Consider the following 22,493-nt stretch of genomic DNA (forward strand, 5'->3'; position numbering starts at 1 on the left):
GGGCCCGAAGATGTAGTCCAAGTCAAATTAACTTCGTTATCAAGTTTCTTGTCTTCTTTCATGCTTTATATGTTTCTCCTCTTCTCTCATGTGCACATTAAATTTCTATGTTTAAGCTACAATTTATGCATGTAATTCTTTAATACATCTATAAGAAAAAGATCTTGGATCAAGTGGTATCGGAGCAGGTCTTTGTAGATGTGAATTGCATGTTTGTATTCTAACAAGAAACATGCTCTGAAGAGGTGAAGGGAAACTAAGTCTTTCGATCCCTAAGCGGGGCGTTCACAGTGAAGGAGAAACATGGCAGATGAAGAGGCTCGTTATGAAGAGCAGATCAATTTCCACAAAACTTTCTATGCAATGGCAGAAAATGTCGGTCAATTGCTTTCGAGGCTAGAGAAAGCAGAAGGGAAAAAGGCAGAAGAACAAGGTTCAATGCATGGAAATAGTGAAGAAGAACCCCCTCCTTCTCCTTCCACGAGTGAAAGTTCTTCTTCCTCTCATCACCATCATCATAGAAATTCAAGGGATGCATCTAAGAAACCTTTTGTTTAAATTAGATGTCAAATTTGATCTTCCCATGTTTAACAGTGAAAGTAATGCAGAAAAGCTTAATAACTAGATTAGGCAGATTGAAATCTATTGCAGGATTTAGCAGATCGAAGAGGACGAGGCAAAGATTCAGCTGGCCTCTCTTCAGCTGAGTAGCACCGCTCTCGTCTGGTGGGAGAGCAAATTGCAAAGCAGTAAGAGTGTGGGTAATATTCTTTCCTCATGGCCTAGTTTCATTTCTGCATTAAAGGAAAAATTTTATCCCTTGGGTTATAAGCAAAAATCCTTAATGGATTGGCAATACTTAAGGCAAGGTAGAGGTCAGGATGTTCAAAGCTTTACAGAGGAGTTTAGAAAACAAGCACTTAATTTGGGCATTTCACTTGACTCACCTGAAGTAGTAACTAAGTATATTGGATCATTACATAGTTACCTTAGACATTCATTATTATTGTTTGAACCAACCACTATTGACTCGACCAGTGTAAAGGCCATCCATATTGAGAACAGGGGAAAAAATGAAAGAGATGGTCATTTCAAGAAACCACCTTTCAAACCTCCAAATGGGAAACCCAAAGTGAAAGGAAAAGGAAAGGAGAAGAGGACGACATCAACCAAGAAAGATGAAGGAGAAAGGCCTTATTTCACTCACTACAAAAAGGAAGGTCATGACAATGATCATTGTTGGAAACTGTACCCAGAAAAGATACCAAAGAAGTATGGAGGAAAAGGCAAGCAGAAGGCAGTGGCAACTGTGCAGCAAGACCTTAGATCTAATTCTGGAGATGAAGCATTGGTGACAACAACAGGAACAAAAGGTACTCTTACACCTCATGTTAATTCTAAATCACATGAAAGCACTAGTTCAATAGATGAGTCTCTTCCTAATGAACGAAAGAGAATTTAGCTATTTCATATTAGAGTTATCATAAATCATACAAAAGTGGAAACTCTATTTGATACCGGATCCCAATCAAACTTAATTTCAGAGCCCTTGGTAAAGAAGCTAGGCTTGGAAACCAAACCACATCCAAAACCTTACCCACTTGGATGGATACATGATAAAGCAAAACTGAATGTAACTAACCAGTGCAAGGTTAAATTTTTTATCGCTTCTAAGTTAGTGGATGAGGTAAAACTTGATGTGATACCATTGGATATCTGTGGCATGGTGTTAGGGAGTCCATATCTATATGATAGAAAGGAAATCTTCTTCCGTCATGAAAACAAATACCAAATCACAAAAGATGGGGTAGAATATATTGTAAGGGATCATCAAACTAAAATCAATGCCAACCTTGTAAGTGCAGGACAAATGAAGAGGTTGGTGAATTCCAATAAGGGTTGCATGCTTATGGTTGTAAGGGGGAAAGATGCATAATTATCTGATGCTTTCCAGGGTTGTGATCATGTGCATAAAAAGGAATTATGTGAATTAATTTCTAATTATGATGAGATGTTTCAGGAACCAAGGGGATTACCTCCGAAGAGGGAAATCCAACATGAGATCCATTTGCATCATGACACTCCTTTACCAAATATTAGCATGTACAAGATGTCGACCATTGAGATGGAGGAGATAAAAAAGAAGGTGCAGGAACTATTGAACCAAGGGTTCATTAGATTGAGCACTTCTCCATGCGGCTCACCGATTGTCTTAGTTCCAAAGAAAGATTGCACATGGAGGATGTGCGTGGATTACCAAGCACTAAACAAAATCACGGTGAAAAATCGTTACCCTCTTCCCCGCATAGATGATTTATTAGACCAGTTAAAGAATGCTATCTATTTCACCAAATTGGATTTGTGTAGTGGTTATCACCAGGTCCAAATTGCAGAGCAGGATGTGTGGAAAACTGCCTTCAAGACCAAATAGGGGTTGTTCGAATGGATGGTGATGCCATTCAGACTTTGCAACGTTCCAGCCACTTTCATGAGGGTCATGAATGATCTCTTTAGGCCTTTCATTGATGAATTTGTTCTTGTATATCTAGATGATATTCTTATCTTTAGTAAAAGTTGGAATGAACATGTATGCCATGTGAAGAAAGTGCTTGATGTATTGAAAAAAGAAAAACTCTATGTAAAATTTTCAAAGTGTAAGTTTGGGAAAACCTCTTTGGTTTACCTAGGTCATATTGTTAGTCATGGTCAGCTAAAAATTGATCCTTCTAAAGTTGAAGCAATTGTAAATTGGCCTAAGCCTATTAGTGTAACCGAGGTTCACAACTTTTTGGGTGTAGTAGAGTATTGGAGGAGATTTATTGCCAATTTCTCTGTTATTGCAGCACCTTTATGCGCATTGACAAGTGTAAAGCAAGTCTTTCAATGGGGAGGAAAGCAGCAGAAGTCCTTCGAAACATTGAAAGAAAAGATCAGCACCACACCGGTCTTGGCCTTACCAGATCTCCAATAGCCATTCGAGATCGAGACAGACGCCAACGGATATGCCATGGGAGTTGTACTGATGCAGCAAAAGAAGCTAATATGTTACCATTTAGAGAAGTTCTCTTAGGCTATGATAAACTATCCCACTTATGACAAGGAGTTATATGCCTTGGTCTAGAGTGTGAAAAAGTGGAAACACTACCTGATCGGCAAGGAGACCATCATCCATACGGATCATCAGCCCTTGCAGTATCTTCAGTCACAAACCAAGTTGCAGCAATCTCGTCATTTCAAGTGGATGGGTTTTCTTCAGCAGTTTCATCTGGTAATAAAGTATAAGAAGGGCACTAGCAACAAAGTGGTTGATATGTTATCTCGCCCTCCTATTTCTAATTCTATTATTTTGCATAATGCTTCATTATCTTTTGAAAGTTATGTTGAACAATATGTTAACAAAGATGACTTTAAGGATATTTATGCAAAACTAACCCATGGTTCACAAGTGGACAACTATCACTTGCAGGGGAAACTATTGTATCACCTTGGCAAATTGTGCATACCCATAGGAGAAAGGGTACATGTAATCTGGGAGGCCCACACCTCCCTTGTGTCTGGTCATTTTGGTGTTGAAAAAAATTTGTGTCATGTACCAAGATTTTGTTTTTGGCCTCATATGCAGAACATTGTAACTCGCTATGTAAAGGGATGTGTGATGTGTTATGTTTCAAAGCCCTCTAATAGAAAACTCAGTCTCTACACACCACTTCCTATTCCGAGTCATCCATGGGAAAGTGTGTCTATGGATTTTGTAGGAGGTTTTCCTTTGTCTAGAAAAAGTCACGATTATTTGTATGTTTTCGTTGACCGTTTTAGTAAGATGTGTATTTTAATGCCTTGTAAAAAGCATATCACTACAGAGCAGACTGCTTTTCTTTTCTTTCAGCATGTTTGGGTCCATTTTGGGTTGCCCACACCGATTGTGTCAGATCGGGACTCTCGCTTTCTTGGAGAGTTTTGGACCAGCTTGTGGAAGATGATGGACACCAAGTTTAAAAGAAGCACGACATTTCATCCAAATAATGACGAACAAACAGAGGTTGTCAACCGCACCGTGGTACACTTGTTGTGAGGCTATTGTGGGAAACATCCTAAGTTGTGGGATGAACATCTTCCATATGTGAAGCATTCTTGCAATCGAATAGTACACTCATCTATGCATCATTCACCATTTGAGAGATGTTTGGGCTACCTGCCAAAAGATCCTTTTGATATGGTCTTTGGAAGGGAAGATGACTCCGGTGGACATGATGACAGGGAAAAAGTGCAACAGTTCATTCAACAGATCTAGTTGATTCACCAAGCAGTATAGGAGAAATTGGAGAAAAGTCAAGCTCAGTACAAGGCTCGAGATGACAAACACCGAGTCGAACATCAATTTCAAGTGGGCGACAAAGTGTGGTTCCATATCAGCAAGGACAAGATGAAGGGAGAAGGGAAGAAGTTGTGACCAATTCGGTATGGTCCATTCACCATCTTGGAGAAGATTGAAAACAATGCCTTCCGTCTCAATTTGCCGACATATATGCAAATGTACTCCATAGTGAATGTGGAAAAATTAAAGATGTATGAGCCACCATTGATTGTGGACACCAAAGAGGTGGGCACAATTCCTATAGTTGATGACTTTGCACTAGATTACCTTGATGAGTTACCTGAAGATATCATCCTTGACAGAAGAACCAGGACTTCACAATGGGGAGATGTGGAATACCTTCGAGTTGGTTTCAAGGGAATGCACCCTAGCAAGGCAAAATGGTTGGAAAAAGAAAAAGTGAGGGAAAAATTCCCTCACTTTCCAATTAACTGATAAAGCTTTTGGTAATCCAAAAGCTCTTCAATGGGGAGGATTGATCCAGGTGGATCTCCAAACACCAGTGGCATGGAAAAGGCTCAAAATTCAAATTATCAGAAAGACAATTAACTTGACATCAGATCGAAGTGCTCATTGCCTTGATTCCAACAGTGCGAACGACACTCCAATCCGAGTTCGGATGAGGAAGATAGAGGGAGTCAAAGTTTGGTTGACTTTTGCTGACTGGGCAGGATTAATGAAGACACAATTTGGACTTTTTCCAGTAGATGGAATCCGGCCAACTTCGGCCGGATTCTAGGCGAAATTGTCGCCTTGTTAAAATGTCTCCTTCGGCCTAAAATCTGGATTTTTGAAAACAACCATATTGTTTTTATAACAAAAAAATTATTTAAAAAAGGGTGGCGGGCCACCAACCCTGCCACCCCAATCCTTATCAACAATTATTAATGGAGGGGTGGGCCACTACCCCCGGCCCCTCCCCCCCCTGTACTTGGTATAACCATTGGGACCCATGGTTTATGGTCGAGCCGGAACCATGGCACGCAGCAAAATAGGTGGTGGGCCGACCCTTGGGGCACATACCCAACCACCATTAAACACTACCGCCATAATTTAAAACCATCAAACTGTTGCGTATTATTTTGGGAGGGGCAGGATTTGATCCCCCGACCCCTCCTCAACTACTTTCCAAGTTTGCCACTGCGCCACAACTAATTTGTTGTGTAATCTGCCCACAAGTTCATATTTAAACCTATTTGCTCAGTGCGCCATGGAGGAGCGCACACATAGTTTGAGGCAAGCTATTTTGCAGGTGGCGGAACCATGAGCAGTGCAAAGAGAGGGGCGGAACCATGATCTGAGCAATTTCTCCAGGGGCCAGATTTTCATTTTGTCAGATTTTGACAAATTTTATATGGTTTCAGCATTTCTCGATGCCACAAATGCAATGGAAATGTCTGTTTCTCCAACAAAGTTCTACATTATTCGGCCATTTTTCAGTATGGAGGTATAAGACTTCTTTTTGTAACTGATGCTTGTACTCTTCTTTCTCATGCCACTTAATGAATGAAGGCCTCCCCATTGATCGAGCAGGGCCCGGAGACGTAGTCCAAGTCAGATGAACTCCTTATCAAGTTTCTTATCTTCTTTCATGCTTTATGCGTTTCTCCTCTTCTCTCATGTGCACATTAAATTTCTATGTTTAAGCTACAATTTATGCATGTAATTCTTTAATACATCTATAAGCAAAAGATCTTGGATTAGTCACACTCACACACGAAGTTGTATGCAAAATCTCACAAGTGTCGTCGTGGTCGTTCAACGATCTATCTCAAGTATTGCACTTATCGCTCACACCCATTGGTCAGTCACATTGGGTATTGTCTTGTTGGTTCAAGGTGTCTTTTCGTCAAGTCATGTTGAGCATGTGTTCGCGAGGTCATGTATACACAGGTCCACTTACTCACACACTTAGTCATTTTGCAGAAATTCTGTCAACCGGACCACCCACCATCAGTTAGACCTCCGTATAGCTACACTATGCAGTCTCAACCCTCAGTGATCAAGTACTGCGGCCCAAAATTGAGCAGAGATTGAGGTCACCTCCCAGGTAGTCTGCACTACACAATCCTGGCATTGACCTGGCTGAATGTCACCCAGAACAACACATAAGTTTCCCAAGAAGTCATCTCAATCTGTGCTACCCACAAGCCAATATATCAAGCCTCACGTTGGTCAACTGGAGAGTTTGACCGGGCAGTGACCCCGGGCTTCACTCCTCCAAAAAATTGCGCAAAAGTTGTCAGCATGCCCACCTCCACTAACTGAAGAAATTGTGTAGACATGAGGGACAGGCACCTGCTACCTGTCACTGCACTGTCCTTGAAAATTGTGCATTTATGTCATCCAGTCCCTCTGTCAGTCGACTTGCTGCTCCTCCTGAAAACTGCACAGTTTTCTTGGACTGTCCTCCTACTGCTCGACACCCCGCTCAGCCTGGAAACTGTGTAGACATGTCCTGCATGCCTATCTCCCAATTTTGCAAAGTTTTCTCCAGCAAACTCCCGCAGCCCGCTCCCAGCCTCCCCTGAGAATTTGCGCAGTTTTCACTGTCAGTGTCCTCCCCGCTGCCCGCACTGCCTCCCTGAAAAAATTATACATTTCTGTCTCCGAGATGAGTGTTGGAAATACTGGGGGGGGGGGGTGAATCCGTATTTCTTTTTTTTTGTTGTTGTTCTTTTTGTTACCAAAAGCGCGCGCGCGCGCACACACACACACACACACACACACACACACACACATATATATAGTTGCAATTAGTTACCAAGCTCCAACTTGGACTTCAGTGAGGCTCCAACCTCCACAACACCAACTCTGTCTTGGAATAGTTCTATACTTAGGAGCACCAACTCCCAAGGATTTCAATCCTGTTCAGTTCTGAGGCTCCAACCTCTTGGGCTCCAACCCAAACCTGATATTAATTGTTCTGTTGTAGTTCTCTGCTCCCAATCCTGCTGAGCTTATGCTTTTCTCCTATTCTCTTGCTTCTCTGGCCTCTCCTGCCTCTTGCCTGTTCTTTGGCTTCCTCTCTCACTGATTATACATACATCAACATCAAACCCACCTTGTTTTTCTGATTTTATATATATCAAAAGCCTCTGACTCTTCGTTTCCGCTTTCCACCGTCGTTTTGGCTTCCTCCTCGGTCGCTGTCGTTTCCTCTGACTAGCTTGATATTTCGGCTTCCCTCCTTGGTCGTTGTGGCTTCCTCTGTGCTGGCTTTCCATTCCACTTCCTGGCTTTACGGTCATCGTGTGTTAAAACTGTAACACAGGCTCTTTTTTCAATGATAACAGGCATCCACCGAGACTGTTTCCTTTAATGGACATTCCACGTCCTATCGGAATCGCAATTGGCTTGATTCTAGCCTTTTGAGCTATCATTCAGGCCTCCTGAACCATCCAGAGCATCCCTTAGTGTATTTCTACCTCCAAACGCCGCGCAAGCCAAATATTCAATTACACAGGAAATAGGAGTAAAACAGGCAAAAAAGACTAAAGGGTGGACTTCAAAAAATATTACACCCCCATCTATACTGTATTGGGTCCACAGTATAATCGCAATCGGTGCTCAAGGCTTCTGGGGGTCCTTTATACATCAAGACCATGGCATCGCCGATGGCCGATCCTCCACTGGACGCGATATTATATTAGGCCCATTTATAATGTTGCGTCAGGTCCGCATGTATATGTATCGCAATTGGGGGTTGCCCTTGGCAGAGGTCCAATGCGACATCACTAATTGCTATCGGCGATCACAATGGACCGCTTGACACATTGTAATTTCGCTCCCGAAGTGCCGATGCAATATATGTCGGCAATCGCAAATCGCAAGTGTTTAGGGCTCGACGTTAATGCAGACCACTCACTTATAGCGATGCGATATTATGTGTCAGACCCGATATGACTCAACGCTTCCGTGTATAAGGTTTCAAGTCCGATTTCCAAATCTGCTAAGTGTTTAGCGTGATTTCTTTGTGTAAAAGGCATTTGACAATAAACAAATAAATACACAGGGGTGATGCTATATGGGTTCTACGGGCCCGATAGCATAAGTGCATATATATATATATATATATATATATATATATCTATGCTCCGATCTGCTCTCCGCTGGCTCTGTTTTGCTTCCTCCAATGGCTCTGTCTGCTCTTCGCTCTATTTGCTCCTATGGTGGCTCTATCTGCTCCTCGAATATTGCCATATTGACGTCAATAACAATCTGTGTCCAACAATCTCCCCCTTTGTTATTGATGGCAATATTCTTCTGCTCTCCCCCTTTGACATCAATGACAAAGGAATGCATACGGACTCCCCCTATCAAATTGCTCCCCCTGTCCTACTACATCTTTATGAATGAATTTGAGTGATGATAAAGAGATAACCCCCATCTTTTGACGCAGATGTTCGAATGCTTCTTGAGGAAGAGGTTTTGTGAAAATATCAGCTATTTGCTCCTTTGTACTGATATATTCCAGGATGATGTTTTGTTCAGCTACTTGCTCACGGAGGAAATGATACTTGATTGGTATGTGTTTGGTCCTTGAGTGCATCACTGGATTTTTGCTGAGACTGATAGCACTTGTGTTGTCACAATAGATGGTAATCGGTTGATCTGTACCTATGTTGACATCTTTTAGAGCTTCCTTCATCCATAGTATTTGAGTACAACAGTTTGCTGCAGCTATATACTCAGCTTCAGCTGTGGATAATGATATGGATGATTGTTTTTTACTAAGCCAGGATACTAAACAGTCTCCTAGGAAGAACGCATTTCCACTAGTACTTTTCCGATCATCTACACTTCCATCCCAATCAACATCGGTGTATGCAGTTACAGTCAGTGTTGAGCTCTTAGGGTACCAAAGACCGAAATCAGGAGTTCCTTTCAGATATCTGAGAATTCTTTTTATAGCTAATAAATGGGATTGTTTGGGAGCAGATTGAAATCTTCCCACCATTCCTACTGCCTGCATTATGTCTGGTCTTGTAGCTGTTAAGTACAGAAGGGCTCCAATTATTGACCTGTAATGAGTTGCATCTACAGGAGGGGAGTTATCTTCTTTGCTCAATTTGCAATTTGTGGTCATAGGTGTGCTCATGGGTGCACAATCCTCCATTCCATATCTTTTGATCATGTCTTTTAGATATTTGGCTTTAGATATACACAATCCTGCTCTGGTTTGAGATACTTGAAGTCCAAGGAAGTGAGATATCTCTCCTATCATTGACATCTCAAACTCTTTTGACATGTTTTGAGAAAATTCATGGCTCATTTCATCATTATTGCTAGCAAAAATCAGATCATCGACATAAACAAGAGTAACTAGTAACTTACCTTCATCTGTCTTTATGTATAGATTACTTCCAGCCACTCCCTTTTTGAAGCCTTGTTGTTGTAGATAGTGATCCAATCTTGCATACCAAGCTCTAGGAGCTTGTTTCAACCCATATAAAGCCTTTTTCAACTTACAGACTAAGTCCTTTCCTTCTGTTAGATCAAACCCTTCTGGCTGCTCCATGTAGACTTCTTCCTTGAGTTCCCCATTTAGAAATGCTGATTTTACATCCATTTGATAGATTTTGAATCCTTTTGAGCAAGAAAATGCCAAGAACATCCTAATAGCTTCCATACGAGCTACTGGTGCAAATGTCTCTTCAAAGTCAATTCCTTCAATTTGTGAATAGCCTTTGCAGACAAGCCTTGCCTTGTTTCTGATAACCTGTCCTTCTTCATTCATTTTATTTTTGAACACCCATTTGGTTCCTATTATGTTTTTGTCCTTTGGACGAGGTACCAGCTCCCATGTCTTGTTCTTCTCAATTTGGGACATTTCTTCTTCCATGGATTTTACCCAATGAGGATCCTTACTTGCTTTTGCAAATGTTTCTGGTTCTATCATGGATAGAAGAGCAATAACATTTATCTTTGGTGTAATTATTGTCCTTCTTCGGGTATGCATCCCTTCATCTCTATTGCCAATAATATTCTCTTTTGGATGATATTTCTAGATAAACTTCATCTTTGAAGGGGTATGAGGTGGTTCTTTCTCCTCTTCTTCTTCTTCCTCATCTATTTCTTCTTCTTTAGGTTCTTCTTCTTCAATGAGAAGATCATCTTCATGTTCTTCAATTTCTTTTTCTGGAAGGTATTCATCAATCTTTACATCAATGCTTTCCACTATTTTCTTTAGTAAAAAATTGTAGCACTTGTAGTCTTTGCTCCGTGTAGAGTATCCAAGGAATATCCCTTCATCAACCCGACAATCAAACTTTCCTGGCGAGCCATCATTGATTTTTATGAAGCACTTGCTTCCAAAGATCTTGAAGTACTTTACTGAAGCAGGTCTTCCTTTCCATAATTCATAAGGAGTTTTTTCACAATTTGGTCTTAATTGAGTTTGATTCAAGGTATAGACAGTTGTCCCGACTACTTCTCTCCAGAATTTTGGCTGCAAGTTTGCTGCTAATAACATTGTTCTTTCCATTTCTTGAATTGTCTTGTTTCTTCTTTCAACTACCCCTTTTTTCTAGGGTGTTCTAGCAGCAAAGAATTCCCTTTTAATTCCATGAATATTACAAAACTCATTAAACTCTTTTGATGTGAATTCTCCCCCTCTGTTTGTTCCGAGGCACTTAATTTTTGAGTCTTTTTCATTTTCTACAAGAGCTTTTAGATTCTTAAAACACTCAAAAGTTTCAGATTTATATTTTATAAAATATATCCACATCATTCTATTATAGTCATCAACAAATAACACAAAGTACCTTTCTCCTTGGAGTGCATGATTTCTAGTTGGTCCACACAAATCAACTTGAATGATCTCCAAGGGCTTTGATGTATAGAGCTCCTTTGTCTTGTGGCTGGTTCTGGTTTGCTTTCCATGTTGACATGGACCACATACTCCTTGATTTGGTTTGAATATCCTTGGGATGTATCGTACAACTCTAATCTTGCTAATATTGATCAGATTTTTGAAGCTTGTACATTCAAGTCGCTTGTGCCATAGCCAACTCTCATCTGTCTGACTCAGGTAGCATTTATTTTCTTGAATCTTGTTCAGAATGTAAATGTTGTCTAGTGTTCTAACCCCTTTTGCCACAAGTTCCCCTGAGGAAGAGTTCCGTATTTCACAGTCTTTGGTGCTGAAGACAACCTTATGTCCTTGATCACAGAATTTGGCTAACACTTAGGAGGTTGTGTTTGAGTCCGTCTACTAGCAGAGCATCATGAGCTTTTCCTTTTCCATTGATAAGAGTAACAGTTCCTTTTCCCGCAATTCTGCCAGATCCATTTTCAAAGGACGCATTTCCTTCATTTTTGCTCAACGAGACAAACTTCCTTTTGTCCTCTGTCATGTGTCTGGAGCACCCACTATCCACAAACCAATGATTTTCATTATTTTGAGCATATAGAGCCAGGTCGCATTTATCCAAGTTGGGTTTCTCACTACTTGCTTTTCTTCCTTTGAGTGGGCAGTTTTGTTCAAAGTGTCCATTATTGTAGCATAATGAGCAAATCAGATCAAATTTGGTCAAGGGATCAAACGAGTTGAAGGTTTTGATTTGTCCCTGCCTTTTGGGGGCATATGAATTGATTATTCGGTCCTTTAACTTTGGTGTTTCACTTCTGCAAGCCATGCAATGTCTGGCTTGATGACCAAAGTTTTTACAGTGAAAACAGTGTCCAAGAAAGATAGTTTTGTACCTGTTGTAGCAGCCATGGTTTGAGTCGATTTCCTTCCTTGGAATTACTCCCGCCTCATTCTTTGGATTTGAGATGGGCCTTTGGTGGAATACTGGTTTGTATTTGTTGTAGTATCCCTGATTCGACTCCACATTCTTCTTTGGAGTAATTCTCTCTTCATTCTTTGGATCTGGGATGCACTTTTGATGACATACTTTTTCTTCTTTTGGATTGTTGGAAAGTGCATCGGCATAGCTTTTCGCACTACTCTTAGTGCTTGAAGATTCTCCTTTAAAGCCTATTCCAGACTTGTCATGTTGAGGTTTTTGACTTTTTAGGATAGTCTTAAGTATTTGAGATCTTTTCCAGCTCTTTTTGACTTGCTCCAATTCCTTCCTTAGAGATACTATTTCGGCTTCACGTTCTTCACAAGTCTCTTCTTTTTCTTTTAGTTTTTTTCCAAGAGATATTCTCTTCTTCTTGTTTCCTCATTTTCTACCTTGAGAGAAATGATTTTATTATGCAATTTCTCATTTTCTTCAATGGCACTTATTAACATTTCATGTACACTTCCTTCTAGCCCTGAGTCATCTTCATCTGTGAATGCCATGAATAATGTTTCTTGGCTTTCATCATGGTCACTTTCCTCATCTGATTTCCTTTTGATGACTACAAATTCATCCTCATCAGACTCATCTTGCTTAGAGAAGAAGTTTTTCTTATTGAACCCTTTCTTTTTGTGTGCCATTCTTTTAGAATTTCCTTCATCATCACTATCATGTTTATGCGGACATTTTGCAGCATAATGACCTATTTTTCCACATTTGAAACATATAAGAGGGTACTTACATTTTAGCTTAGATCCTCTCTTCAAATTTCATACAAATTGAGCCAATTCGGATTCCACATCGGAGTCATCACTACAGTCATTCCTTTCTTTCCCCTTCTTTGATTTTGAAGCCTTGAATGCTGCATCTTTGGAGCTTGGGCCACCTTTCCTCATCTCATAGGCAGTGAGGATTCCATGGAGTTCATCCATCTTGAGAGTATCAAGATCCTTTGCTTCTTCTATGGCACTTATTTTGGAGTCAAATCTGTCTGGAAGAGATCTTAATACCTTTTGAACAATGGTACTTTCTTCAATTTTTTCATCCAATCCTTTAAGGGAGTTGACCACTTCAGCTACTCGGAGGAGGTATGCTGCAATATCTTCTTCATCTTCCATCCTTAGACTTTCAAATTGTCTTCTGTGAGTTTGAAGCTTTGCCTTCTTGACTTTTGAGTCTCCATCGTATAAGCCAACTAGCTTATCCCACATTTCTTTGGCAGAGTTACAATTCATTACTTTTGTAAACTCCGAATCAGTGATTCCACTAGTGATGGAGTTCAAGGCTTTTGCATTTGCAATGTAGGCTTTCCTCTCATCTTGATCTGTTGGAAGAGTGGTAGGCATATGGTACTCATTTTGAACAAAATGCCAGACTTCAGGTCCAAGGGACATTAAGTAGTAGGTCATTCTCTTTTTCTAGAAACCAAAGTTAGTGCCATCAAACAGAGGAGGTCTTCCTGATGCTTCGTGATTTCTCATCATGGTTGTGGATCCTTCTTCAAGCTGTTAGGCTAGTATGAAGAAGCCTGCTCTGATACCAATTGTTGGAAATACTGGGGGGGGGGGGGGTGAATCAATATTTCTTTTTTTTGTTGTTCTTGTTGTTACCAAAAGCACACACACATATATATGGAACACAGAAATAGATAGCTGGAATTAATGCTTTTATTAACACAAAACAGTGTAATCAAATAAATACAATATATATATAGCTGGTTGTAATTAGTTGCCAAGCTCCAAATTGGACTTCAATGAGGCTCCAACCTCTAGAGCACCAACTCTGTCTTGGAATAGTTCTGCACTTAGGAGCACCAACTCCCAAGGATTTCAATCTTGTTCAGTTCTGAGGCTCCAACCTCTTGGGATCCAACCCAAACCTGATATTAATTGTTCTTCTATAGTTCTCTGATCCCAATCCTGTTGAGCTTTTGCTTTTCTCCTGTTCTCTTGCTTCTCTGGCCTCTCCTACCTCTTGCCTATTCTTCCTCTTCCTCTCTCACTAATTATACATACATCAACATCAAACCCACCTTATTTTTATGATTTTATATATATCAAATGCCTCTGACTCTTCGTTTCTGCTTTCCACCACCTTTTTGGCTTCCTCCTTGGTCACTGTGGCTTCCTCTGTGCTGGCTTTCCATTCCGCTTCCTGGCTTTATGGTCACCATGTGTTAAAACTGTAACACAGGCCCGTTTTTTCAATGATAACAGGCATCCACCGAGACTGTTTCGTTTAACGGACATGCCACGTCCTATCGCAATCGGCTTGATTCTAGCCTTCTGAGCTATCGTTTAGGCCTCCTGAACCATTCAGAGCATCCCTTAGTGCATTTCTGCCTCCAAACGCCGCGCAAGCCAAATATTCAATTACACAGAAAATTGGAGTAAAACATGCAAAAAAAGACTAAATGGCGGACTTCAAAAAATATTACACCCCCATCTATACTGTATCGGGTCCGCAGTATAATCGCAATCGACACTCAAGGCTTCCGAGGGTCCTTTATACATCGAGACCATGGCATCGCCAATGGCCGATGGCCGATCCTCCACTGGACGCGATATTATATTAGGCCCATTTATAATGTTGAGTCGGTTCTGCGTGTATATATATCGCAATCAGGGGTTGCCCTTGGCGGAGGTCCGATGCGACATCACTAATCACTATCGGCGATCACAATGGACCGCTTGACACATTGTAACTCTGCTCCCGAAGTGCCGATGTGATATACATCGGCAATCGCAAATCGCAAGGGTTTAGGGCTCGACGTTAACGTAGACCACTCACTTATAGCAATGTGATATTATGTGCCAGACCCGATACAACTCAACACTCCCATGTATAAGGTTTCAAGTCCGCTTTCCAAATCTGCTAAGTGTTTAGCGTGATTTCTCTGTGTAAAAGGCATTTGGCAATAAACAAATAAATACACAGGGGTGATGCTATATGGGTTCTACGGGCCCGATAGCATAAATGCATATATATATGTATATATATATATATATATATATATATATATATATATATATATATATATATATATATATATATATATATATATATATATATATATATATATATATATATATATATATATATATATGAGTTCTACTCCCGATAGTGTATTCTGCCTACATATACACTATATTCTGTGGCATATATGGCCCCCGATTGTTGTTTAAATGCATGTATGTATATATATATATATATATATATATATATATATATATATATATATATATATGCTCTCTGCTGGCTCTATTTTGCTTCCTCCAATGGCTCTGTTTGCTCCTCTGGTGGCTCTGTCTGCTCCTCGAATATTGCCATATTGACATCAATAACAATCTGTGTCCAACACTGAGCCAGATCCCGCAGAATGTCACTATTGTTATGGATTGCTCATCCCAGCCTCCCAATGACCTCTATGAAAGTTTCCTTGATAGTGCCCCGAAGCCCGTCTGAAAGCCCGAAATGTGCTCTACACAGTTTCAGAGCCTTGTCCTCTCTCCTGGTCACCTACACCCGAAAACAAAAGATGATGCATCATGGTAGACTAGGAGATTTCTGGATTTGATATCATCTCGTCATGAGTGATTGTAGATACATGTACATGGATGAGACATGGCGTGACGATGAACGAGATAAACAAGGAGTGCATGCTAGGAAAATTATTCATGAACGGATGAACACACGAAGCATACCAAGTACAAGAAAAGAGGATACATGCATGTGCAATATCAAGCAAACACCATGACCATCGAATACTTCACACACCTTGCCATGTGGAGGTGAAGTTATGATAGACCAAGAGCGTAGTCATCACTCAATAGCACTGCAGCTCGACATGGACACCACCATCAGCATGAACATACCAGCACTGTCATGTTGAGTCATGTCATGAGTCGTATCAACCACATCACTGATGTGGGCCATACTATTGTAATGTAATGTGGAAGTCCAAGAGACCCACATACAAATTTGAAGAGTCATGTAAGTCAAACAGTCATGAGGGAAGTCGAAGAGTCACAAGGGTCAAGTTCACCCTTGGCTATATATACATCTCATTTGTACATGCAAAAGAATTTTCACCGTGGCTCCTCCCACATATCCTTGAGAGTCTGTAGTCCTTTCTTCGAGGAGCGAGCAATGGCTCCAACGCCCCGCTATCGGGGTTAGTGATGTAATGGTGTACGGATATGTCTTGGAACTTTCGCTTAATTCAGAAGCTTGTTAACAGGCCGAAGCGTTTTCACACATGTATTGTATTCGTTTGTAAGATTATTCTTTGGACTCTTGTAATGCATGTTTCTTTAACATGTATTAAGATAGTTGAAATATTTCAGTTGTTCTAGTACATATGCTATTGGAAATGTGTTGTATCAGTTGTTAACTATGTCTCGTCCATATGGTCTATTTCGTCGGACACTCGACAGATTCATTTTCGTAAACTTGCTATAATGACCATCGCACTCGTGTGGACTATTCTGTTGGGTGTTGAATGTTCTATCTGTTCACCTTGTGTTCTATGACTACTGCATCCGTGTGGACTACTATGCCGGAAGTTGCACATTTCCTGTTGTGTTGTGTGTCTCTAACAAAGTTGGGACTATTCCCATTCGACTTGAGACTCACTCTCACCCTCTCCCTGCGTAGTGAAAGAACCTTGACACAAGTGACACTAAGCACTCACCAGGCACATGAACCTCGTTGTTAGAAGACAAAGTAAACCACTCTCATGTGCTGAAAAGAAAGAGCTAAGGCAAATCTTTAAGATAATTCGTACTGGATGGGACTCCTACACCAAACAGTGTGAGGTCTAGTTGGGACTTCATACCAGGGAGATCCTCTGAATGTTAGAGGGTCCAACACTGTCAACAATTACAAAAAGTTCCTTTGAAGAAATGTGACAAATGAATATGGCATGTCAATTAGGAGATTCAACTAGATTGGCTTCTCTTGTTGCCTATGATTTGAAGCCCTCATAAATGTTCCAAAACATAGAGAGCATCTTAATGAAGTATGTACATGATGCATATAATAAGGATTCCATCTCTCATGGCATTGGATCATGAATTTGATGAGCAGTCTAGTCTTGTTTTAAATGTCTAGGTATAACATCTTTTGAATTGAATTCTCAATTAATTTGTAGTATTGTAAAAATTGAAAACATAAATTCTCGTCTTAGGATAATACTCCCTATTACTCAATGTTGACTCTTTCCATTTAATATTATATTACTATCAATGTTGATATTGATACTTGATGAGACGTGGTGAATAATATGATTTTAATGTTTTTGTGTTATGTATGTATATATGTATATGTATAAAATATGATACACCCCTTGAACCAATGACGTCATTGTTATTGCATTCCCATGAACAAATATTTGGCACCTTCAAATTTACTTCTAGATTTTGGCTTAATTTTTTTAATCCTTTCACAATGGTTTTATTATGCAAATGTTTTATTGTTAATTCCCATCATCATTTTATAAAGGTAAAGAAATTTCCTTTGTATGATATAGATAAGTTGGAAATTAAGTCTAGGCTACAATTAACTCTTTGAAATTGTACTAGTTAAAAATTATTTTCTATGTGTGCTATCCACATTTATGGTTTGTTTCTAGAGCTATGTTGTAGTCATGAAGATCAATATATAAGTTGTTAGGTTGAATTTTAGGTCCAAGATAAAAATAGGTGAAACACTAGATTTCCCCTTTGCACATTTATGCTTTTTTACTAATCTTTTTTATAGTTCAAGATATATGCAACAATTAACCCTTTGGCATTGTGATAGATATAATTATTTTTTCCCATGTGTGCAATATACTTTTTTGGTTTGCTACTAGGTCTATGTTGTAGTTTTTAAGATCAATATATTACTTTGTTGTTTAAGCTTTCAATCACTAAACTTGTTGAGATAGATATAGTGGAATTTTGTTGTTTGTATTTTTCCTCAGAGGATTATTTTACCAATAAGGGAACCCTTGTATGTTGAAGATTTTAATTAATGAAACAATAAATTTGAAGTGAAAAAATTATTGGTGTTCATGTGTATAAAATTGATCTTAATTTTGCTTCCACTATTTATCTTGTATTTATCAGCTAAAATTTAGGCATTGTCTTTTATTCACTATATTTGCAGGAAGTTAATTTATAACAAGATAATTTAATAAGTGATTAATTTCCAGTAGCTTGGGTTATAAGTTAACACTTTGTATGGAAATCTTCACACACACCCTAGATTATCAGACCTGAGAGTGGAATGTGAAAACTTGTTGTATTTGGCACAACAACCCACCAAAATTCTTGACTTCTTCAAATTTTGGAGCCCCATCAATCTCTCAAAGGAACAAGCCTCCTAAAAAATTTCTAAGTATCTTTGCTTGTCAAAATTATTGTCACATTATACCTTAGCAAACCGTAGCTGTAGTTTCCAAGCTCAACACACTTTTGAACACTAGTTCAATCACACCTACTAGTTGTAAGCTTAAACTTGAGAATTTGTTGCACCTTTCTATGCCTTATCACACTATAGAATGTGATCAAACATTTATAATGCCTTTCATCGCACATGTGAAGAAAATTATTAAAGGGGCTTGACCCCATGAATCATTTCACTATGTTATCTGGTCACAAGAGCTCCACGCACATTGTTTAACAGAGCTCTCATCCACCTTTGTGAAGTGTGATTACACCCGTCCAACTAATCTAGGTAGGCATCATCCCTCTCACACTTAAAATTTGCAATTTTTATGTTGCCTTTTGATTTATGTGATTTTGTTTTTTTTGGGAGCGACTCTTCATCTCCTTGCGACATTTGGTATTCCTATGATTGGTTTAATGTGTATATATATCTAAGATGTTTTCATTTTAACAATGAATTGTGCTCTCCTTAGACTAAACCCTAATAATACTTAGCACCAATTTGAATTTCCCATTCGTATAGTCCCACTCTTAGAGCCAAAGGTCTAAATTCCCTTCACCTATAATTTTTAATCATGATTTTCCTTCGTCTATAATTTTCTCAAGTGATTCCATAATCTCTTTCACATGTGCTATCATGCAAATCAAGACCTACCTCATCCCTTTGTGAATTATCCTCTCAAACTCTGAATGTGCCTTAACACTTGTCTCGCTTGTCGCACTCATAGGGTGTAGCCATCTTGCCTTGAAACCCTTGTCACTGATTTCCCCAAATGGACCAAACATTAGTCCTTTACAAATGCTTGTCGCATGAGCCCGAATCAGCTATGTATGCCAGATACCATTAGTCGCTGCAAACTCCGATCACAACATAGATTTTCATCAAGCAACCCTTTTATCATGCTATCACATACTGAGAATCGTAGCTTTGACCCTCTATTGTTTCGAATTCTGTCCACGACTTATACATTTCCATTCTCCTTATTGGCGCAATGGCACATATTAGCCTCTTATCCTTTTCGATCTCTCTAGCACTACAAATTCCAACTGCGGAAAGCAAATACCCTTACGTACCTCTGTCAAGTGCGTCTGTGACTCCCAATGCATTATGATTTTATAAGGAAAATATAGAAATATAATAGAAGATAGAATAAGGTTTTTGGACTAACTTTGTCTCTCTACAATGAACATATTTGACATTCTAGGAACAATTGATTTACATTGCCTTAATTCACCTTCATCAATTGAAAGTATGCCTCTAACGAGAAAATGACCCGTGAAAGAAGTAATTGGAAGTGTTGTAGACAATCCCAAGTCCAAAGTTCCCATTCTTAAGGACACAACCTACTAAATTGATAAATTAATATCTATGTCATGGAATGGGATATTTAAATAATTTATCTGAAAAGAAATTCCATAGAAAAAGGAGGATAGAGATGTGTACATTAACAACAAAAAGTACAGGTTTTACAAAGTGGCTTCCCATGCAGTTGTGCTTCCTTGTGCAGAAATGATGGAGTGGATCCCACAACACATTGATCACGAGAACATTATAGTTCAAAGTTTTGAAGGTGTACCATTGGCTTCCTATCTCGCAACATATATGCACATGTATTACAAATTTCATAAGCCACAAGAAGTAAATTCAGACATAGTCGTGAAGGTATATACAAGACCTAAATGTTGAGGAGAGTATGCCTATAGCTGATGGTGATATGATGTAGAATTTAAGCGTGGGAGAACACTGAATTATTTGAAGAGAAATTGGTATACATGGTACACCTATGTGAAACCAAAGGGATCATCTTCAATTGGGCTGATCTAATAGCAACTTCATTATATAATTGTGTCAGAAAGGCCAATACTACTGTAGAAGGGGAGAAACCTGGATTTATATTTCCTCTTACTTGTGGGAGGGAATCTATGCAAAGAATGATTTTATAGGAACGGGATGGAAGTGGAAATTCACCAATAATGTGTTTCTAGTTCACATATATTGCATATTGATATGGGAAATAGGTTACTAAGGGGCATATGAAAAGATCATTAAACATTTCATCTCAACATTGTATCAAATGTTCTTTGATGCTGGACCACCATGTATGTTAAACAAAGCAAGATCGTCCCTATTAGATATTGCATGTTGGTTTATTGCTCCATATGGAACATTCATCCAAGTCTTTGGCACATATAGAAGCCCACATCTATTGCCTCTATTTGTAACAGATAAAATGGTAATGCAAGAAATAGCTTACCAAATTTCTACAAGATTATCTAGTTCACTTCAAAAGGCAAAGAAGTCACCATGGTCGATCTTCCCACCATGTATAGGAACATTAGCTTGAAGAACTCGAAGGAAGAAGAAATAGAAGCAAAGGAAATAGATAAGTTCAAGTTCGATGACTTATACTACCATAGATATGATCCCCGAGGCATCACCACTTAGCACTATGTGAGAATAAGATATAATTGGATGTATGCTTCGACATCTTGGGCGGATGAAGAAAATATTAAGAAATTCTTCAATGCTACTGTTAGCGCTTGAAATTTCACCTCAGGCTGAGAAAGGTAAACCTCAAGGCTACATCAAACCATTTAGCCTCGTAGCTAGCCCTACGAGGCAGGAGAAGGCTCTCTCCGGTCAATCTCGGCAGATCTTCAATGGGATGAGATGACCAACAAGGTAACACTGATATTAGGCTAGTAAACTGATTAAAAAGGTTGATTTGGGGTTTTTTGGGTTTTTGGTGGCAAATTGAGGAATTGCAATTTTGGGTGCGGGGATTTGACACAGTTTCTGCAGGGGGTTCTTTGGGGCGAGGTAGAAGACCGTATTGATGCCTTTGATTGAGGTGAGTGGATGGAAAAGACCGGTGAGGAGCTAAGGAGAGAAAATAATACTTTGAATTCTCCTTAAACAGTAGAAAACATAGAAATTAAACAAATTTAAAAGCAGAGCATGGCAAGCATGAATTCTTACTTTAACACTTCATTTGTTTAATATGCAGAAGGAAAGAAAGGAGATGAATCACATAACACACTTAAAAGAACATTAAGAAGCACTCCATCAATACATGAAACCACAAGAATCCCAAAAAGGATTGCAAAACCCTGGTCTTCCTTAGCCAAAAATTGCAGAGATACAATGAAATAATACAATGATAGCTTCTCCCTCAAGAGTCCAACCATGAAAATGAGAAAAAAAGTACATAATATAGATGATCTAACCTCTTTCCCTGCCTCCATGGGTCGAGCTCACTATCCTAGGAGCTGTTTCAACCACTTCTAAACTAAGCACTACAATCTAGGTAGTCAAAACAACTTGCCTCTATAAGCTAGGAAACCAATCCATTCATTAAATATTTACCCTTTACATGAATGAATATTCTAGAAGTGTTAAACAAGAGTAAAAGTGTCTTAGAGTTACAATAATTACATCAAAGATAATCATCTTCCACCCCAAAAATTCAAACTGGGTCAAAACTGCGTTTTGTGGGCTGTACAATGCAATCTGGCAAAAACTGCCTGACGGGTCGCGCGCCCCTGCCTGATGGGTCGCGCGCCTTTGGAGCGATGTGTGAGGCACTTTCAGGTGTCCAAATTGAGCAAAAGTGGGCTTGTTGGAAAGGTCTGTGAGTCTACTTTCCAACCCAACTGGAATTTTTGAATTTGGAGGTCATTTTCCCTATCAAAACTTAATTCTCCCAAGACTGGTTTCTGCAACTCAAAAAAGGGCCAGAAAGTCATTTTTTGGTAGTTTTTTGACCTTTTGGGGGACCAAAACTGCACAAAATCTCAAGTCCATCCATGGGCATATGTAACTTTGTAGGACAAATCTAGAAATGCTGAGTTTTCGCCAAAAGGAGTTGCCATGATGAAGTGTCGCGCGCGGGG

The 22,493-nt window shown here is 39.4% G+C and overlaps 1 protein-coding gene across 1 annotated transcript in view; it reads left to right on the forward strand.

Moving 5' to 3' along the window:
• The first annotated feature begins 303 nt into the window (after positions 1-303).
• Positions 304-22,493, forward strand: part of LOC149260783 (uncharacterized) — a 57,839-nt gene continuing 35,649 nt past the window's right edge. Inside the window, exons 1-2 of the mRNA XM_089460967.1 lie at positions 304-433; positions 5,740-5,822. Of these exons, the coding sequence (XP_089317093.1) occupies positions 304-433; positions 5,740-5,822 (213 nt within the window). The remainder of the gene's footprint in view (positions 434-5,739; positions 5,823-22,493) is intronic.

Source organism: Pinus tabuliformis, chromosome 6 (assembly GCF_031772625.1).
Source record: "Pinus tabuliformis cultivar Carrire ecotype Pingquan chromosome 6, CPIR1, whole genome shotgun sequence".
Taxonomy (NCBI): Eukaryota; Viridiplantae; Streptophyta; class Pinopsida; order Pinales; family Pinaceae; genus Pinus; species Pinus tabuliformis.